This window comes from Podarcis bocagei (genome assembly GCF_964188305.1).
Source record: "Podarcis bocagei genome assembly, chromosome: 2".
NCBI classification, from domain to species: domain Eukaryota; kingdom Metazoa; phylum Chordata; class Lepidosauria; order Squamata; family Lacertidae; genus Podarcis; species Podarcis bocagei.
Genome location: NC_138126.1, coordinates 30,605,502 through 30,619,806, shown reverse-complemented (window position 1 = coordinate 30,619,806; position 14,305 = coordinate 30,605,502). Strand labels below are relative to the sequence as shown.

General features: G+C 44.0%; 1 protein-coding gene and 1 long non-coding RNA gene across 5 annotated transcripts in view; one reads left to right on the top strand and one right to left on the bottom strand.

Moving 5' to 3' along the window:
• LOC308581684 overlaps positions 1-14,305 on the bottom strand; it is a 30,480-nt gene that overhangs the window by 13,764 nt on the left and 2,411 nt on the right. The gene's annotated exons all lie outside the window — the stretch shown is intronic.
• Positions 11,655-14,305, top strand: part of ADAMTS9 (ADAM metallopeptidase with thrombospondin type 1 motif 9) — a 138,408-nt gene continuing 135,757 nt past the window's right edge. For 2 of the 4 annotated variants that reach the window (XM_081183927.1, XM_081183925.1), the window contains exon 1: positions 11,656-13,583. In XM_081183927.1, coding sequence (XP_081040053.1) covers positions 13,478-13,583 — 106 coding nt within the window. In that variant the 5' untranslated portion in view covers positions 11,656-13,477. Of the gene's footprint in view, positions 13,584-14,305 lie in introns of all 4 variants that reach the window. The other 2 variants (XM_081183928.1, XM_081183926.1) reach the window with 2 other exon arrangements.

Sequence of the window (14,305 nt, the reverse complement as noted above, 5' to 3'; positions counted from 1 at the left end):
TAGGGCCTAGGTTGACTTACGTTAGCCCATTAATTTCAGTGGGATTTAGGGCAGGTTCAAATGGTGTTTAGATCCACAAGCTGTAGAACAAATTTGTTCATTCAGATACCAAGGTATAGTGGTACCTCGGGTTACAGATGCTTCAGGTTACAGACTCCACTAACCCAGAAATAGTACCTTGGGTTAAGAACTTTGCTTCAGGATGGGAACAGAAATCGTGTGGCGGCAGTGGGAGGCTCCATTAGCTAAAGTGGTACCTCAGGTTAAGAACAGTTTCAGGTTAAGAACGGACCTCCAGAACGAATTAAGTTCTTAACCCGAGGTACCACTGTATACTCTTCAGTGAAGTGTCATATTGAGCCCATGAAAGTCAAAACAAAGAAAACCATAGTGACAATGGTGAAGTTCTATTACAGCAAAGGAGCATTTGCTCCTGGTATTTAGGCGCTTGCTTAAAGGATCGAATCCATGCCCTCCCCAGTCTGAGGTTTTACAGAACATGGGCTGCAGCTGCATTCATGGTGCTCATTAAATTCACTGGCTCTGATCTAGCTGGCTCTGATTTGAAAGCTGAGGGACTCACCAGCTCATTGCAACCTAACGTTTTTCACCAGTTCTTTTCACCACACCTAATGTTGGGAGGACAGCATTGCAAATTTGGGAAAAGTACAAATTCCACACGACAGCTACCTTCAATTCGCTTACTGATTCGCGAAGTGAAAATTACCCGATGAATTTCTCCCCATCTCTGCCTGGAACTGGCTCACATGCAGATCCGTTAATATATGAACCAGGTTTAAACGCTGGTGAAAATCATCGGGCAAGTTAGCTGTTACTAGCTTAAGTCTCTCTGATTTGGTGGATTTTGTCAGGATAAAAATGGCAAAACTTTTCTAGGCTGGGCCAATACGTCCAGATATTTTGAATGGATATTCAAGCACATAGATTCCTCACTCGGTAATTAATCCGATCCTATAGAGTGGGAAGGATCTGGATTTCAGACCCACATAAATGAAACGTTCCTCTCTTTATGTGTGTGTGCGTAGTGTAATGTTTGCACTAATATTATATCCAGAGCTGTCTGTAAGTAAAAACAGATCCTTCATGATAGGGAAGCTATTTGCTGAGTTGGTATTTAGGATTACGGCTCCATTCCTTCAGATGTTGCATATCTATTCACTTAGGCTGCGATTTTCCTCCGGGCGTCCCATCTGCAAAGATTCACAACGCCAAGCTGTACGAGACTTGTCTGTATATCATCCAAACTGCCAATAAAAAGTCATTCAAACCCTATACCACCCAGGAACTGGTGGCCACAGCAGGGGCTGATCTATAATACCATTCCTCAGTTGATGGCTCTTTTAAGTGTAAGCATAAAAGTATGTTGATTAAGCCTGGAAATACAAACAACAGCAAAAGCATTTATTGTTTGACCTTTTAGCATTGAGTTTGGAGCTGGTTTTAAAGAATACAGAAGAAAAAAGCTAAGGGATTCAGATGGCCATCATTACCCTCAAAGGATGTATCTTTCCCCCCTTAACCACAGTGAAAGAAATGGGTTTGCCAATGTAGTCTTGTCACACGGCATAATATTATTTCAAAGGATTTAATGCCGAATACTGTTCCTTAAAGAAACCATCCCACTATCATATCCTTTCTCAAAAACGTTGACGCAATCCTAAAGACTTCAGTCTTAGACACTTACATGGGGGGGGGGGAGCGCCAAGTCAACACAGCGGAAATTGTTTCTGAGTAAGCAGATAGGATTGTGCTATAAAAGTCACCATTCGCTTTACAGGCTTGGGATGAAATATTTTGGTTAGATCCTGGGGTTTCTTTCGCATGATTCTTTTTAGGTTGTCCAGGTTTCCTGTGTACTCTTCAGAATCTGGAGCAATCTGAGGATATGACCCCATTGGCCCTCTTTAATGCAATTTACAGACAATCATGCCATTATGTTTTACATCTTACTTGCATTCAAATTATTTCTTTCTTGTTTAATTTGAGCCACCCAGATAACTTTGTGTTATGGGGCAGAATGCATATGTCATGAATGAATGGGCGGACGGACGGACGGACGGACGGATGGATCCTAGCCATGTCTACTCAGAAGTAAGTCCCATTGGGTCTAGTGTGATTTACTGTCAGATAAGTGTGTATACTATAGAATTGCAGCTTTACTCAAATAGATACCACCAGTAATATGTACAGCCTGATCATAACACTATATGGCCTGCTTGTGTACAGACTTTTGAGAGCTAGAATCAATACCTCACAGAAGGCAGCAACTTTACAGTATTTCCTAGCGTCTTTTCAGATACATATTTCAGTTTTTCCTGCCACTTATACTTCAGTTTTTTGTGGCTAGAATAAATGCAAAGTTTTCACTTGGCCATTGCAATTTCATAGGCTGTGAGTCATGTGATTGCCATGCGTACCTATTGGCTAGTGCCTGTGACATCACTGGTGAAGAACAACCATATACTCTGTTCTCATGCATGCAACGTTCTGAGAATACCAAAAGTGTTTTGATTTCCTTTTGGGGGTTGCACTGATCCAACAGAAGCCCTGAAACAGCCTTCTAAAATAAAACAAAGCACACACATAAAACCTAAGCTGCTGGATACCAGCAACTATCCCTCCCTCTCATCCCACCGGCAGTTTCCTTCCATTTCACAAACAGTTTTTCTGTCTCTTTAATTATTTGACATGCTGTTTTTCTTTCCAGTGCTATAGCACACTTTGGCCATGTTTGATTTTTTTTAAAAAAGGAAGGGGGACCTGTGATGAGGCCATTCTTCTGCAGCAAGATGGTGGTGTCCTTATTGCCATCCAGTATAAATCTGGGCCAGAGCAGAACACTGCTCTAGCATGAACGGTGAAGGTGATGTGAAGAGGTTCTAATGTTAGTAATATTTATTTGGACAAACATTTGTGGGCTCCTTCTGGCCTGCACATTGACCCAAACCACATCTGCACCTGATTGTGCAAATAATAATAATAATAATTTTTATTTATACCCCGCCCTCCCCAGCCAAGGCCAAGCTCAGAGCGGCTTACAAGCAATAATAAAAACAAATTGAATGATTACAACTTAAAAACAAGATTAAAATACAACATTAAAATATGGAAACATTAAAATATTAAAATGTAGCCTCATCGCAGGAGGAGAAGGAAAGGAAAAAAGAAAGAGAGGGAGGGAGGGAATCAAATTGGCTCCAAGTCAAAGGCCAGGCAGAACAACTCTGTCTTACAGGCCTTGCGGAAAGAAATCAGATCCTGCAGGGCCCTGGTCTCATGAGGCAGAGCGTTCCACCAGGCTGGAGCCAGTGCTGAAAAGGCCCTGGCTCTGGTTGAAGCCAATCTAGATGTTCACCTATCCATCCTCTCTCCACAATAGGAGGCACTGTCCAGCCTTGTGTTCTTTCCCCAACTAATTTCCCACAGGCTCACCTATTTTCTGCAGTCCCTTACCCAGAGCAGGTAACGTCAGAGCTCCACCATCGTAGACGTGGTTGACCTCCCTCAGCCTTCAAAGGCCTGCTTTCATCCCGAGCCAGGGCAGAACGCAAGAACAATGGCTTTTCAGGGAAAGTGTGCCCAACAGACTGAAGTAATTTTAAGAACGGATTGGCCTCTTTTGTATTCCCGGGGTTTATTTTAACTTGTTTGGACATGTATATTACATTAGTTACTAATAGGCTGATGTGGTTTACAAAAATTGGACCTTGCAGGGTAGCGCTAGCTAGTGGCTGCAAAGCATGTTGAGAAACATCCTGACATGTATCCAGGAACATACCTAATTCTGCCAAACATGCTTCTCGCACTCAGCTTCCAGCTGGTCTGGGCTTGTTGCTGGGGATGGGGGGGGGGTTTAACCACGGTTTGCCACATAATGACCATATGCGCAAAGTATAGTAGTTTCTCTGCCAGTATTTGCACTAAGGGCTGCAACTCAGTGGTAATGCATCCGTTTTGCATGCAGGAGGGCTCAGGATCAAACACACACACACACCTGGTGGGGCTCGAAATATTCTTTGTCCTGGAGAGCTGCTGCCAGTCAGTGTAGGCAAAATTACATTTCCCAGGGCTTTTGCTGTCTGGGATGTCGCTAATGCAAATTTTAAGGCACCAGGGAATGAGGTTGGAGGTTGTTTTTATCTGGAGTCAGAAAACAACTTTTGAGGAACATGCAGCAGTATTTGCAATGCATCTGAACAGTGGCAGAGCTTCATGCTCCAGCACCGGGGGCGGAGAGCAGGTGGGGGCGGGGCGTACTGCCCAAAGAGGCGTGGCACGCATCCTGGGGGCGGGACGCGCTGCCTGTGGGGGTGGGGTGCCCAGCACGAGCGGGGGAGCAGCCGTGATGGAACCCCACCGGGATTGCGCTGCCGGTGCATCTGAACCCTGCAAGTTGTACAAGTCCATGTTCTTCAGAGCCTTTTAAATACACAAACCCACCAGTCCTCAAGGTTCTTAAATTAATCAGCTTAAACAAGATTGTTTCCTGCATTTCACGTGCTTGAAACCTTTCTCTCTCTCCCTCCCTTACATTGTCCCCACTCTGCATTTCTGTAAATGTTGTTTTATTCACAAAGGAGTTTCCCTTATTTGTGATGAACTGAAATATTTCAATAAGGAAAGATGGCTAAAGTATTGCATATCAAGTATTGCGGGTTGATTGAATAAAACAACAAACTTTCTTATATAGACACAGACTTGGTAAAAACAAAACACTAAAAGTACATATACACCGTTTTAAAATATATCATAATTCTATTAGCCAAAGACAGACACAAACTGAGATAGAATAAATTTAACAAAATCCCTTACCCTAGTCTTTGCTGCAGAAATGAGAATTCTAGCAATTATTTGCATTATTATTTTGTGTCAGCCAATAAGAAACGGGGTGTTATTAAGAGAAAGTAGAAAACAGAATCAGGCATACATGAAATTTCCAAAAAATATGGCAAGGTGATTCATATTACTGTAAACTCTGATTTTACAACCATTGTTTTGATACCTGCAAGAGGAAAAAAAATCATTTCGCGGGATTGTTGATCTGGAATCACCAAGTGGCTTTTCAGTAGAATTTTCAGACCTGTGGATTGTTTCGTGGATTTATTATGTACTGCATCATGGGACTTGCAGTGTCTGAGTTACTGAGCACATATAGGGTTCATAGGCTGTGCTGGTCTTATTAATTTCTCTTGCGTCCCTTCAGACTTCCTCAAACATTTCAGCTGAGGTTTACTGCTAAAATCCAGTAAATCTAGGTAGCATCTGTTCTGCCAAAGTACAGCAGTGCCCCGCAAGACGAATGCCTCGCAAGACGAAAAACTCGCTAGACGAAAGAGTTTTCCGTTTTGGAGGTGCTTCGCAAAACGAATTTCCTATGGGCTTGCTTCGCAAGACGACAATGTCTTGCAGCAGATAAGCCGCTAAAAGCCGCTAATAGCGCTAATCCGCTAATCCTTCAATGGGCTTGCTTCGCAAGACGAAAAAACCGCTAGACGAAGAGAATCACAGAACGGATTCTTTTCGTCTTGCGAGGCACCACTGTAACAGGGTTTAGTAATGATCCTATCCGGCCAAGGAGACATAATTTGAGCATACGATTGTAATGAAAGGGATAGGAAGAGTATCTCAAGAATGGCGTCCTTCATACAAACCTGCTCAAAGCGCTTTATTCAACATTCAATGCCCTGCCTTTGGTCCACCCACCATCAGATATATGGTTGGAGGATCCTTGGAAGGACCAGACTTTGGGAGGCCCTCAGCTCTGTGCTACACACTCTATATGGTTATGCAGTCAAGCATGGATCCCATTTGAAAGTGGCGTCACTGGCTACCCATTGCTAAAATGGTCATCTGGGGGCAAGCTGAGGAGTGGCAGCATAGTTGGGTTGAGTCAGTATGAGGTAGTAGACACAGAGCGCCAATTGGATCTAGCCAGGACTCCAACGTTTACTGCCACGGAATCCACCTTGCCTCCCCTATGGCATATCTAACTAAAATCGAAGTGTCTAAACACAGAAGGGCTTTCACCCTGCCTCGATGTCATGCCCTCCCCTCGGTCGTTCTTGAAGGCTGATACTGGAAGATTGACTACCCAGAAGACAATGCTCCTGTGACTTGGGACAAGTAGAAACATTAGAGCATGTCCTTCTCCAGTACCTGTACAGCGGTACCTCAGGTTACATACGCTTCAGGTTACAGACTCCGCTCACCCAGAAATAGTACCTCGGGTTAAGAACTTTGCTTCAGGATGAGAACACAAATCGTGCTCCGACGGCGTGGCAGCAGCAAGAGGCCCCATTAGCTAAAGTGGTACCTCAGGTTAAGAACAGTTTCAAGTTAAGAACGGACCTCTGGAACGAATTAAGTACTTAACCTGAGGTACCACTGTATTCCAGAGTCATCCTTACTAGCCTGATTTCCCCACTACTTCATAAGTACCCAGAGCGCACAGGACAATTTTACACCTCCCTGCTGCTCTCAGATACCGATCCTGCTGCGACGTATAGTGTTGCTAGGTTCTGCACAGCAGCGCTTGAGATTCGTAGGATGACCTGTGCCACAAATCAGCTTTAATGAACATATCAGAGTGCTCTGTAAATGATAGTTAAAGCCTTTATATATCAACCTTTTGTGCTCTTCTACACCCACCCAATGTTCCTGACCCTTCTTTTTGGATTCTTTTAGCTTCTTTTAAATTCTTATAGACTTTTATATTCACCTTGTCTAAACGCTTTTTAGATTTTAAATCTAAAGGCTTTTTAGATTTTAAATGTTGGTCTATGACCGTAATAAAGATTTATATTGAATCAGTGTGAGAGGTAATACAGTGCCAGCCTGACTCCTGGTGCTGAGCCTGGTACTTGGGACAGGGCCTTTTCATCTTAAATCTGAAATAACCTTTCTAAGGAGGTCTATTTGGCACACAGCTGTTTGCTTTTAGATGGGCAGGGAATACAATTGTACAAGCTTTCCTTGAGCACTGCTCTTAAAAGTGTCATTTTGATTGCTGCTGCTGCCATTTAACCTGCTTTTAGTTTTAATTATGTGGCTTTATTGTGCTGCTGATTTATACATTATTGTAAGCCTCCTTGTGTATATTTATGAAGATGGGAAAGGAGTGCAGAAATAAAAAACTTTTTAAGATAGGAATATTTTCATGTGGGTGAACAAGGGATTATTTCAATGGCTGATTTCTTTCTGCACCCCTTGAAAATACATTGTTAATTTAACAACAACAACACCAGCATTTTGCTTACTAATGTAAATGCTTGCTCTAAGCTTTCAGCAAGCTAAAAAGCCCAAGGAAGCATAGCTAATACTTAGCACACATATTTCGAAATAATCTGGAAATAAGATTGCAATAGATTACAATGGCGCGCTATTAGATTTTATTGTGCTTTTTCACATGGAGCGCCTTATGTTCCAATGGACAGGAGAAGCTATAAAAGCAATACTGTTACAATTATTGTTTGAACTATCCAGGCAAAGTTAGGCACTTTAAAATCCTGCTCTTCTTCAGAGCATTGTATTGTCCTCGTCATCACCAAAAGTTAATTCAGTCGAGATTAATTCCGTACCGATATATAAACCATGTGGGTTGTGGAAAGTCAAAAGCGCATTAACTGGGCATGTTGGCAGTGGCAGTCAATCATCCCTGTACAAGAATGACACTGTGAATTGCATGTCCTTCTAGTTTTTCTGTGGCATAGCAATACTGTAGCAATAAGGTCAACTGAAATCAACCACAATTACTTACCACATTAGTAAACTGGTTACAATGGTAACGTACCATGAAGAGAGGGGGTCAAGCAATACTCATTTCCACATTTGTAAGAACTCGGCCATTTGGTGTGGCAGCACCTGAACTTTGGAACTCCCTGCCTATTGAGATCCAGCAGGCGCCATCTCTGTACTTTCTGATGCCTGCTAAAAACATTCTCATTTAGACAAGCCAACTTAGATTCTTAGAAAGTTGAGGTAATTTTAAACTGGTTTAGTATTTTCACTTTTGTGTGTTTCAAAGTGTGGTTTTGAATTTTTCTTGTTTTGTCTTTTTGTAAACTGAGGTTGTTAGGGGTTTTGTTTTTACAGTCAAGTGGAGTATAAATTTTATGAAATAGATAGATTATGGTCTCTCCATGTTTCCAGTCTTCAGTTCTCCATATTTCCACACCAATTCACATTTTTAAAAGTCCTCTATAAATTCATCAGCCTTTTGGTGCAATTTTTTCTAAAACACACATTTTCCAATGCTATTTCCCCTAATATACATTCACTAACGTATGCATTCTAATGCACTCCTTGCCCTACATGCATTATTGTGCATGTTACCTAGCAGGAGAACTGCACTGCAAAATTCAAAGAAGTGCAAATTTTGAAAAGTAGCTGTGTTATGGTTCCCATATTGTCTCAGAAGATGAAGATTCTCCCCTATCCCCAATACCATATAGATATATATGGCATTTTCCAGCCAGAACTCAAGGGAACTCAGGTGGGCTCCATTGCCATTGTAAGAGAACAAGGGAGGTGTTCATGGTGAGTTCTGGCACTCTTTTTCTAGAAAAATAGCACTGTAGAGTGTGTGTGTGTGTGCACGCGTGCGTGCGATAAAAATATAGATAAAAAACCTTGTTACATTAATTTACTGACCTCCCTTCACCCTAAAAACAGATTTACCTAAACTCTGCAACTTGGATTATTTACTAGAAAAAACAAATACTCTCGCTTGGGACTGCATACTGCTTGTTCTCATTGTATTTTATTCACTGCTTTTATTTTCTTCCATTTACTGCCCACCCCCCCATTAAGTTTAACACGGAGAGCAGAGGGTCAAATACCCTTGCTTGAAATGGCTGGTGGAAACCGTTTCCCAGAAAGGCAAATTTCAGCAAGTGAGGTTTTCTCCCCTCAGGCCTGCTCTACAAGATGAGAAACGGCACCTATGAATAGGACCCTTGTCCTGCATTGAAGCTGCAAACCTTATCAAACCACACCTGCTCAACTTGTGACCTATACGCAACTCACCAAAATTGTGTTGGTGGGCTATGGGGTCTTAGTGCTTGATGACCCTATTGTTGTTGTTTTTCCAGTTTAGGCAGGTAGAAAAAGCAAGCCATTGACTGGGTCTGTAATATTAGGGTATTTAGAGCCCTGTTCACCCATTAATTGCCTGAAAGGGCAACGTGGGTTGTTGTTTTTTTAGGGGTTTAGTCCTGTCACCAAGGTTACATGGCTCCACCCAACCTCTCCCATGTTGAGGCTTAACTTTTCGAGGACACCTTTTCTATCCACACCGGCTCCCCATGTGATTTAGGACTCTGATCTTTCAAGGGTCTAAATCACACAGGGAATCTGTTAAAACAGCAAAAAATGTATAGAACAAGTTCTAATAAGTGTTGGAAGTGTAAAGAGAAAGAAGGCATGTTTTACCACATGTGGTGGAATTATAAAGTAATCAAATGCTATTGGGAAATGATTTATAATGAAATGAAAAAAATGTTTAAGATAACTTTTGGGAAAAGGTCCAGAAGCTTTTCTGTTAGGCATTACAGGCCAGGACTTGCCGAAATAATGGAAGAAACTCTTTATTTACACTACAACAGCGGCGAGGATGCTACTAGCTAAACCCAAATGGAAAGATGACAAGATACCAACAGAAGAAGAATGGCAAGAAAAGCTGATGGAATACGCTGAAAAGGTGAAACTTACTGGGAAACTAAGAGACAAGGACAATAGAGACTTTAAAAAGGACTGGGAACCGTTTATGGTGAATCTACAGAAACATTGCAAAGAAGTGAACTCACGAGCAGGGTTTGAGTAAACACTTACAATTAAGAAAATAAACAAAAAAAGTTAAGAGACAATAAAGGGGTAAATAATAAAACATAAGATGTGACTTGGGAAATAGGGCATAAAAGTGATAAGTATATAACAATATTTAATTAAAAGATCAAAAAATTAAGGTACAACAAATTAGGCAGGACAAGCAATATTTAAAGAACGAGAAGGGGAAGCTGAGGGAAGCCATTGGAGGGGGGATCTATATATGCTATATGTGATAATGATTTTGTTGAATATAAAATTGTATATATATCACACAGGGAATCTATACAGAGAGGAAGGTTCCCCACCTCGGAAGTTAACCCTCAACAATGTGAGGTGGGCAGAGGACTGCGCAGCCTTAGGGGTGGGACTAAACACAAGGCCCCACCACAGCCATTTTGTGTCCATGTTGCCCCTTCACACAAGTAACACACTAAGAAGGTTTTTAAGAAGCCAAACTCCTGGTCCTGTTCACACCATACATTTTAAAGCACTCTACGGTTTCCCCCAAAGGATTCTGGGAGCTGTAGGTGGTTAAAGGTGCCAGGACTTGCTAGGAGACCCCCGGATTCTCCTCAGAGTTACAATCCTCAGAATGGTTTTAACAGACAATCTCTTTTCACAAGGAACTCTGGGAATTACAGCACTGCAGGGGGAATTGGGGTCTCCAAACAACTCTCAGCATGTTTAACAAACTACAATTCCCAGGATTCTTTGGGGGAAGCCATGGCTGTTTAAAGTGGTTTCATAGTGCTTTAAATGTACGGTGTGGATGTGGCCTTCTTGTCTCTCCAGAATCTGTGGGGTGTGTGGCTGTCTCCCACACCACTTGTCCCTCTGAGTCAACTGTGCTCTAGGGCAGGGTGTCCCAGCCTTTAAAGATTTTTGTGGGGGGTGCTGCAGGCCTCTGGCCACCTCTGATACAAAGGAGATTCCCCCCCCCCACTGCCATGCTGCAGTTTGGGGTCATCCCGATCACAGCTGGGGGAGAATGGAATAAGCCTCCCCACACGCTGTGATCCCCAAAACAATTGGGCTTCCCCACACCTACGATCAATTATAGAAAACCAGAATATACAGCTGCACACTATGTATTGGGATAGTGTGAAGTTTGGCTCCTTGGGAGCTGAAATATACTACAGTGCTGTCAGATGGGTGGCAGAGGTTGCTGCCGCAGTGTTCTGCGGAGTTTTTTTAAATATTTGAAAAGGAGGAGCGGTTGTGATCTGAGCTTTCTGGCAAAAGTGACAAAAGGGGAGAGTGTTGGGTTCTGGTGCAAGAGGTCAAAGGGGCACAAAGGGCTTAGCCAGAAGTTCCCAAGATGATCTCTAGCAAGACGCTTCCAGTATAACCAAGCCTTCATCAACCCAAGCACTTGTTGGAGGGCTGGAGGAAGCTATAGTCCAGGCATAGGCAAACTCGGCCCTCCAGCTGTTTTGGGACTACAACTCCCATCATCCTTAACTAACAGGACCAGTGGTCAGGAATGATGGGAATTGTAGTCCCAAAACATATGGGGGGGGGCCAAGTTTGCCTATGCCTGCTGTAGTCCAAACTCTGTGGTGAGGCAGGTCTAACCCACTTTATAGAACTGTTGCGAGGATGACAAATATATACTGCCCCGCCCCCGAAAAATGTGAGAAAGAAAATAATCAGCATGTTTCAGCTTATATTGTACTACAAGTTCATACTTTAATTCAGGCATAGGCAAACTCGGCCCTCCAGATGTTTTGGGACTACAACTCCCATCACCCCTAGCTAACATGACTGGTGGTCAGGTATGATGGGAGTTGTAGTCCCAACACATCTAGAGGGCCGAGTTTGCCTATGCCTGCTTTAATTCACCATTAACTACCATTCTGGTTTGAGTGGCATCACTTTGGTGTTCCACTGGTGCCATATGGTGATTGGCCAGTGGGAGCTGTCGCCAGCTTTTGATTGGGCCCACATATGTATTGGTATTGTGGTGATATCATCAGCGTATGCCATGATAGGAATAGCTGGGGGTGGCTGTCATTTTTCATTGTCCCCCCCCCCTTTTTTTTTTTTTGCTGCTGCTGCTCTTTCCTGTGCTTTAGACAGAGCTTGGAGAACCTCAGGCTCCCTAGTAGTTAAATCACTGTAGGTTCCTATAGGTATAGTGGCAGCACCTAGCTGGGCCATAGGATCACCCTATCAAGCGTGAACTTTGGCTTCCTTTGAATTATGCAACTCATGTTGTGGAAGTTTACTCCAGAGTAAATCACAATGAATGGGGCTTACTTCCAAGGAAGTATATCTTGTTCTAAATAAAGCTTTACTTTGCAAGAGGTCCTGCGGTTTCACTAAGAAAAACTAACAACAACAAAATCCAAATAAGCAGAGAATAAACAAAAAAGCAAGGGAGAAAGGTAAGCTTCTTGTGGCTGGTGACCTCCCCCCCCCCTTCTTTCTCTCTCAGTATCAAGGGAAGCGACAAAGGGTTTTTCCACACTCCATAAAGTGTTAATAATGCGCGCGATTGTTCCAGATTAACTCTCAGTCCAAGGAACGATAAATAGGTGCGAAGCTTGCCTGCTGCCGCCTATACTTTTCAAAGTAGCTTCTCCCTTCTTTTGGAAGAAAACAAATTATAGAGAAGGGGAGTAATTGAAGCGGGCAGTTTTGGCTTTCAGCAGACAGGGGTGGAGAGAGAGAGAGAGAGAGAGAGAGAGAGAGACGAAGGAGGAGTGCACAAAAGGAAACCGAAGAGCCGGCCACCAAAAACTTTTTGTGGAAATGATTATATTGTGCCACATTTATTGGCAGCCCAGGCTGCCGAATTCAACCACCCCCACCCCCAACTCCGGCCCTGATCGCTCTTCCAAAAACTTAAGATCTCGGATCTCTCGTGCCTTTGGGCTCGGTTTCGGAAGGAGGCCCAGCCCTTTCGATTTTCCACCCGAACCTGCAAGAACCAACATTTCATTTGGAGAGGCGAATCCCAGAGCCTCGCTGCGGGACACTCTTCTTGCAAGTAACGCGGGGGACACGGACGCACGCACGCAACTAACTCCTTCTCTCTCAATCCCCTCCTTAAAGGGAGGCGGGATCTCCGGGCATTTGATCTCTGCGATCCCGCCCCTACTCCGGTATCCTAAAGTGGTTCCCAAGCACTCTCTAGTCCGGCAGGCAAACGGGGGGGAGAGGGAGAGAGGGGTGGGTGGGAGAGCAAAGGAGGCAGCCCACCAAAAGTGCAGCGGCGTCTTTCCCGCCCCCCCCCCCGCACGCCAGCCCCTCTTCCCTGCACTATGGTGCACCCGATCCACCGCGCTCGAGTCTTTCCGCTCCTGCCGATCAACAACTCTCCAGAGCGGGCAGTGGTGGCCACAGCAGAAAGCGACTCGGATCGGAGGGATACCCACGTTTAATAAAAGTGAAGTTGCGGGAGGTGGAGGAGGAGGGAGGGAGGGAAGAAGGAGAGAGGGAGGGAGGAGGGGAGGCAGCCAAGGAGAGTGGGGGAAAAAGCTCTCTCTGAAGTTTTGGCTCCAACACCCCCCCCCCCGCTCTCCTCGCTCCCCCCCAGCCCACCTCCAAGCCGCAAGAAGGCGAAAGAAGGGGACGAAACGGGGGTGTGGAAAGGCTGACCCGCTGCAACGGAGCGGCACAAACCACCATGCAGCTTGTGTTATGGGCAGTGGGATTAAGCACGCTCTTCCTGCAAGACTTCTTGAATGTAGCCGGTGCAGCAGCAAGGAAAGAAAGATTGCATCTGAGACAAGGTAAGATACAGCAGCGCCTTTTTAAAAAAATAAAATAAAAATAATTTTCTTTTTCTTTTTAAGTTTGGCATTGCTTGGCTCGTGGCGGGGTGGGGTGAAGGGGTGTCACGCTTTTCTTTTCAACGCGGGGAGGCAAATCTGCAAAGCGCAGAAAGCGTTCCTAAGCAATTGGAGCTCCAGACGTATCCAGTCTGCTAGCAGCTCCGCCTACAAATATATGTATGCTGTGCTTAAGATTTCGAAACACTTGCAGCCCCGCAACATTGCTGTCGGTAGTTCAGCCTGCTTTGCTTTTCTCTTTCGCTGCCTGTGGCTGGAAAGCAGCCTCCCTAAACATTTTTTTAAATAAAAAAACCAAAAACCTAAAACTCCAGCTCTTGTGCCATGTGTACTTCTGCTGCAAACAGCTGGACATTTCTGTTGGCTCTTTTTGTGCTCAGTGTTTAAAGGCAAAAGTTTTGCATTGGGGAGGGCGGGGGGAAGGGAGCTCCTGTTAGCAAACCTGTTAATTCGCTCACCTCCTGAACGTTTCCTTGGGCTGAACTGAACTGCTTGGCTCAGACTCAGAAGGATGCTATTTGCAGTGGCCCAGAACTAAGTGCTTTCTTTCCAGAGCAGCATAGGGTTTTAGGAGATGTCAACCTTGCGGTGCACATACATTCATATATACCTGTGTGCATTTTGCGGTGGTTAAGGAATTTTACGTCTCGTTTGTGCAATTG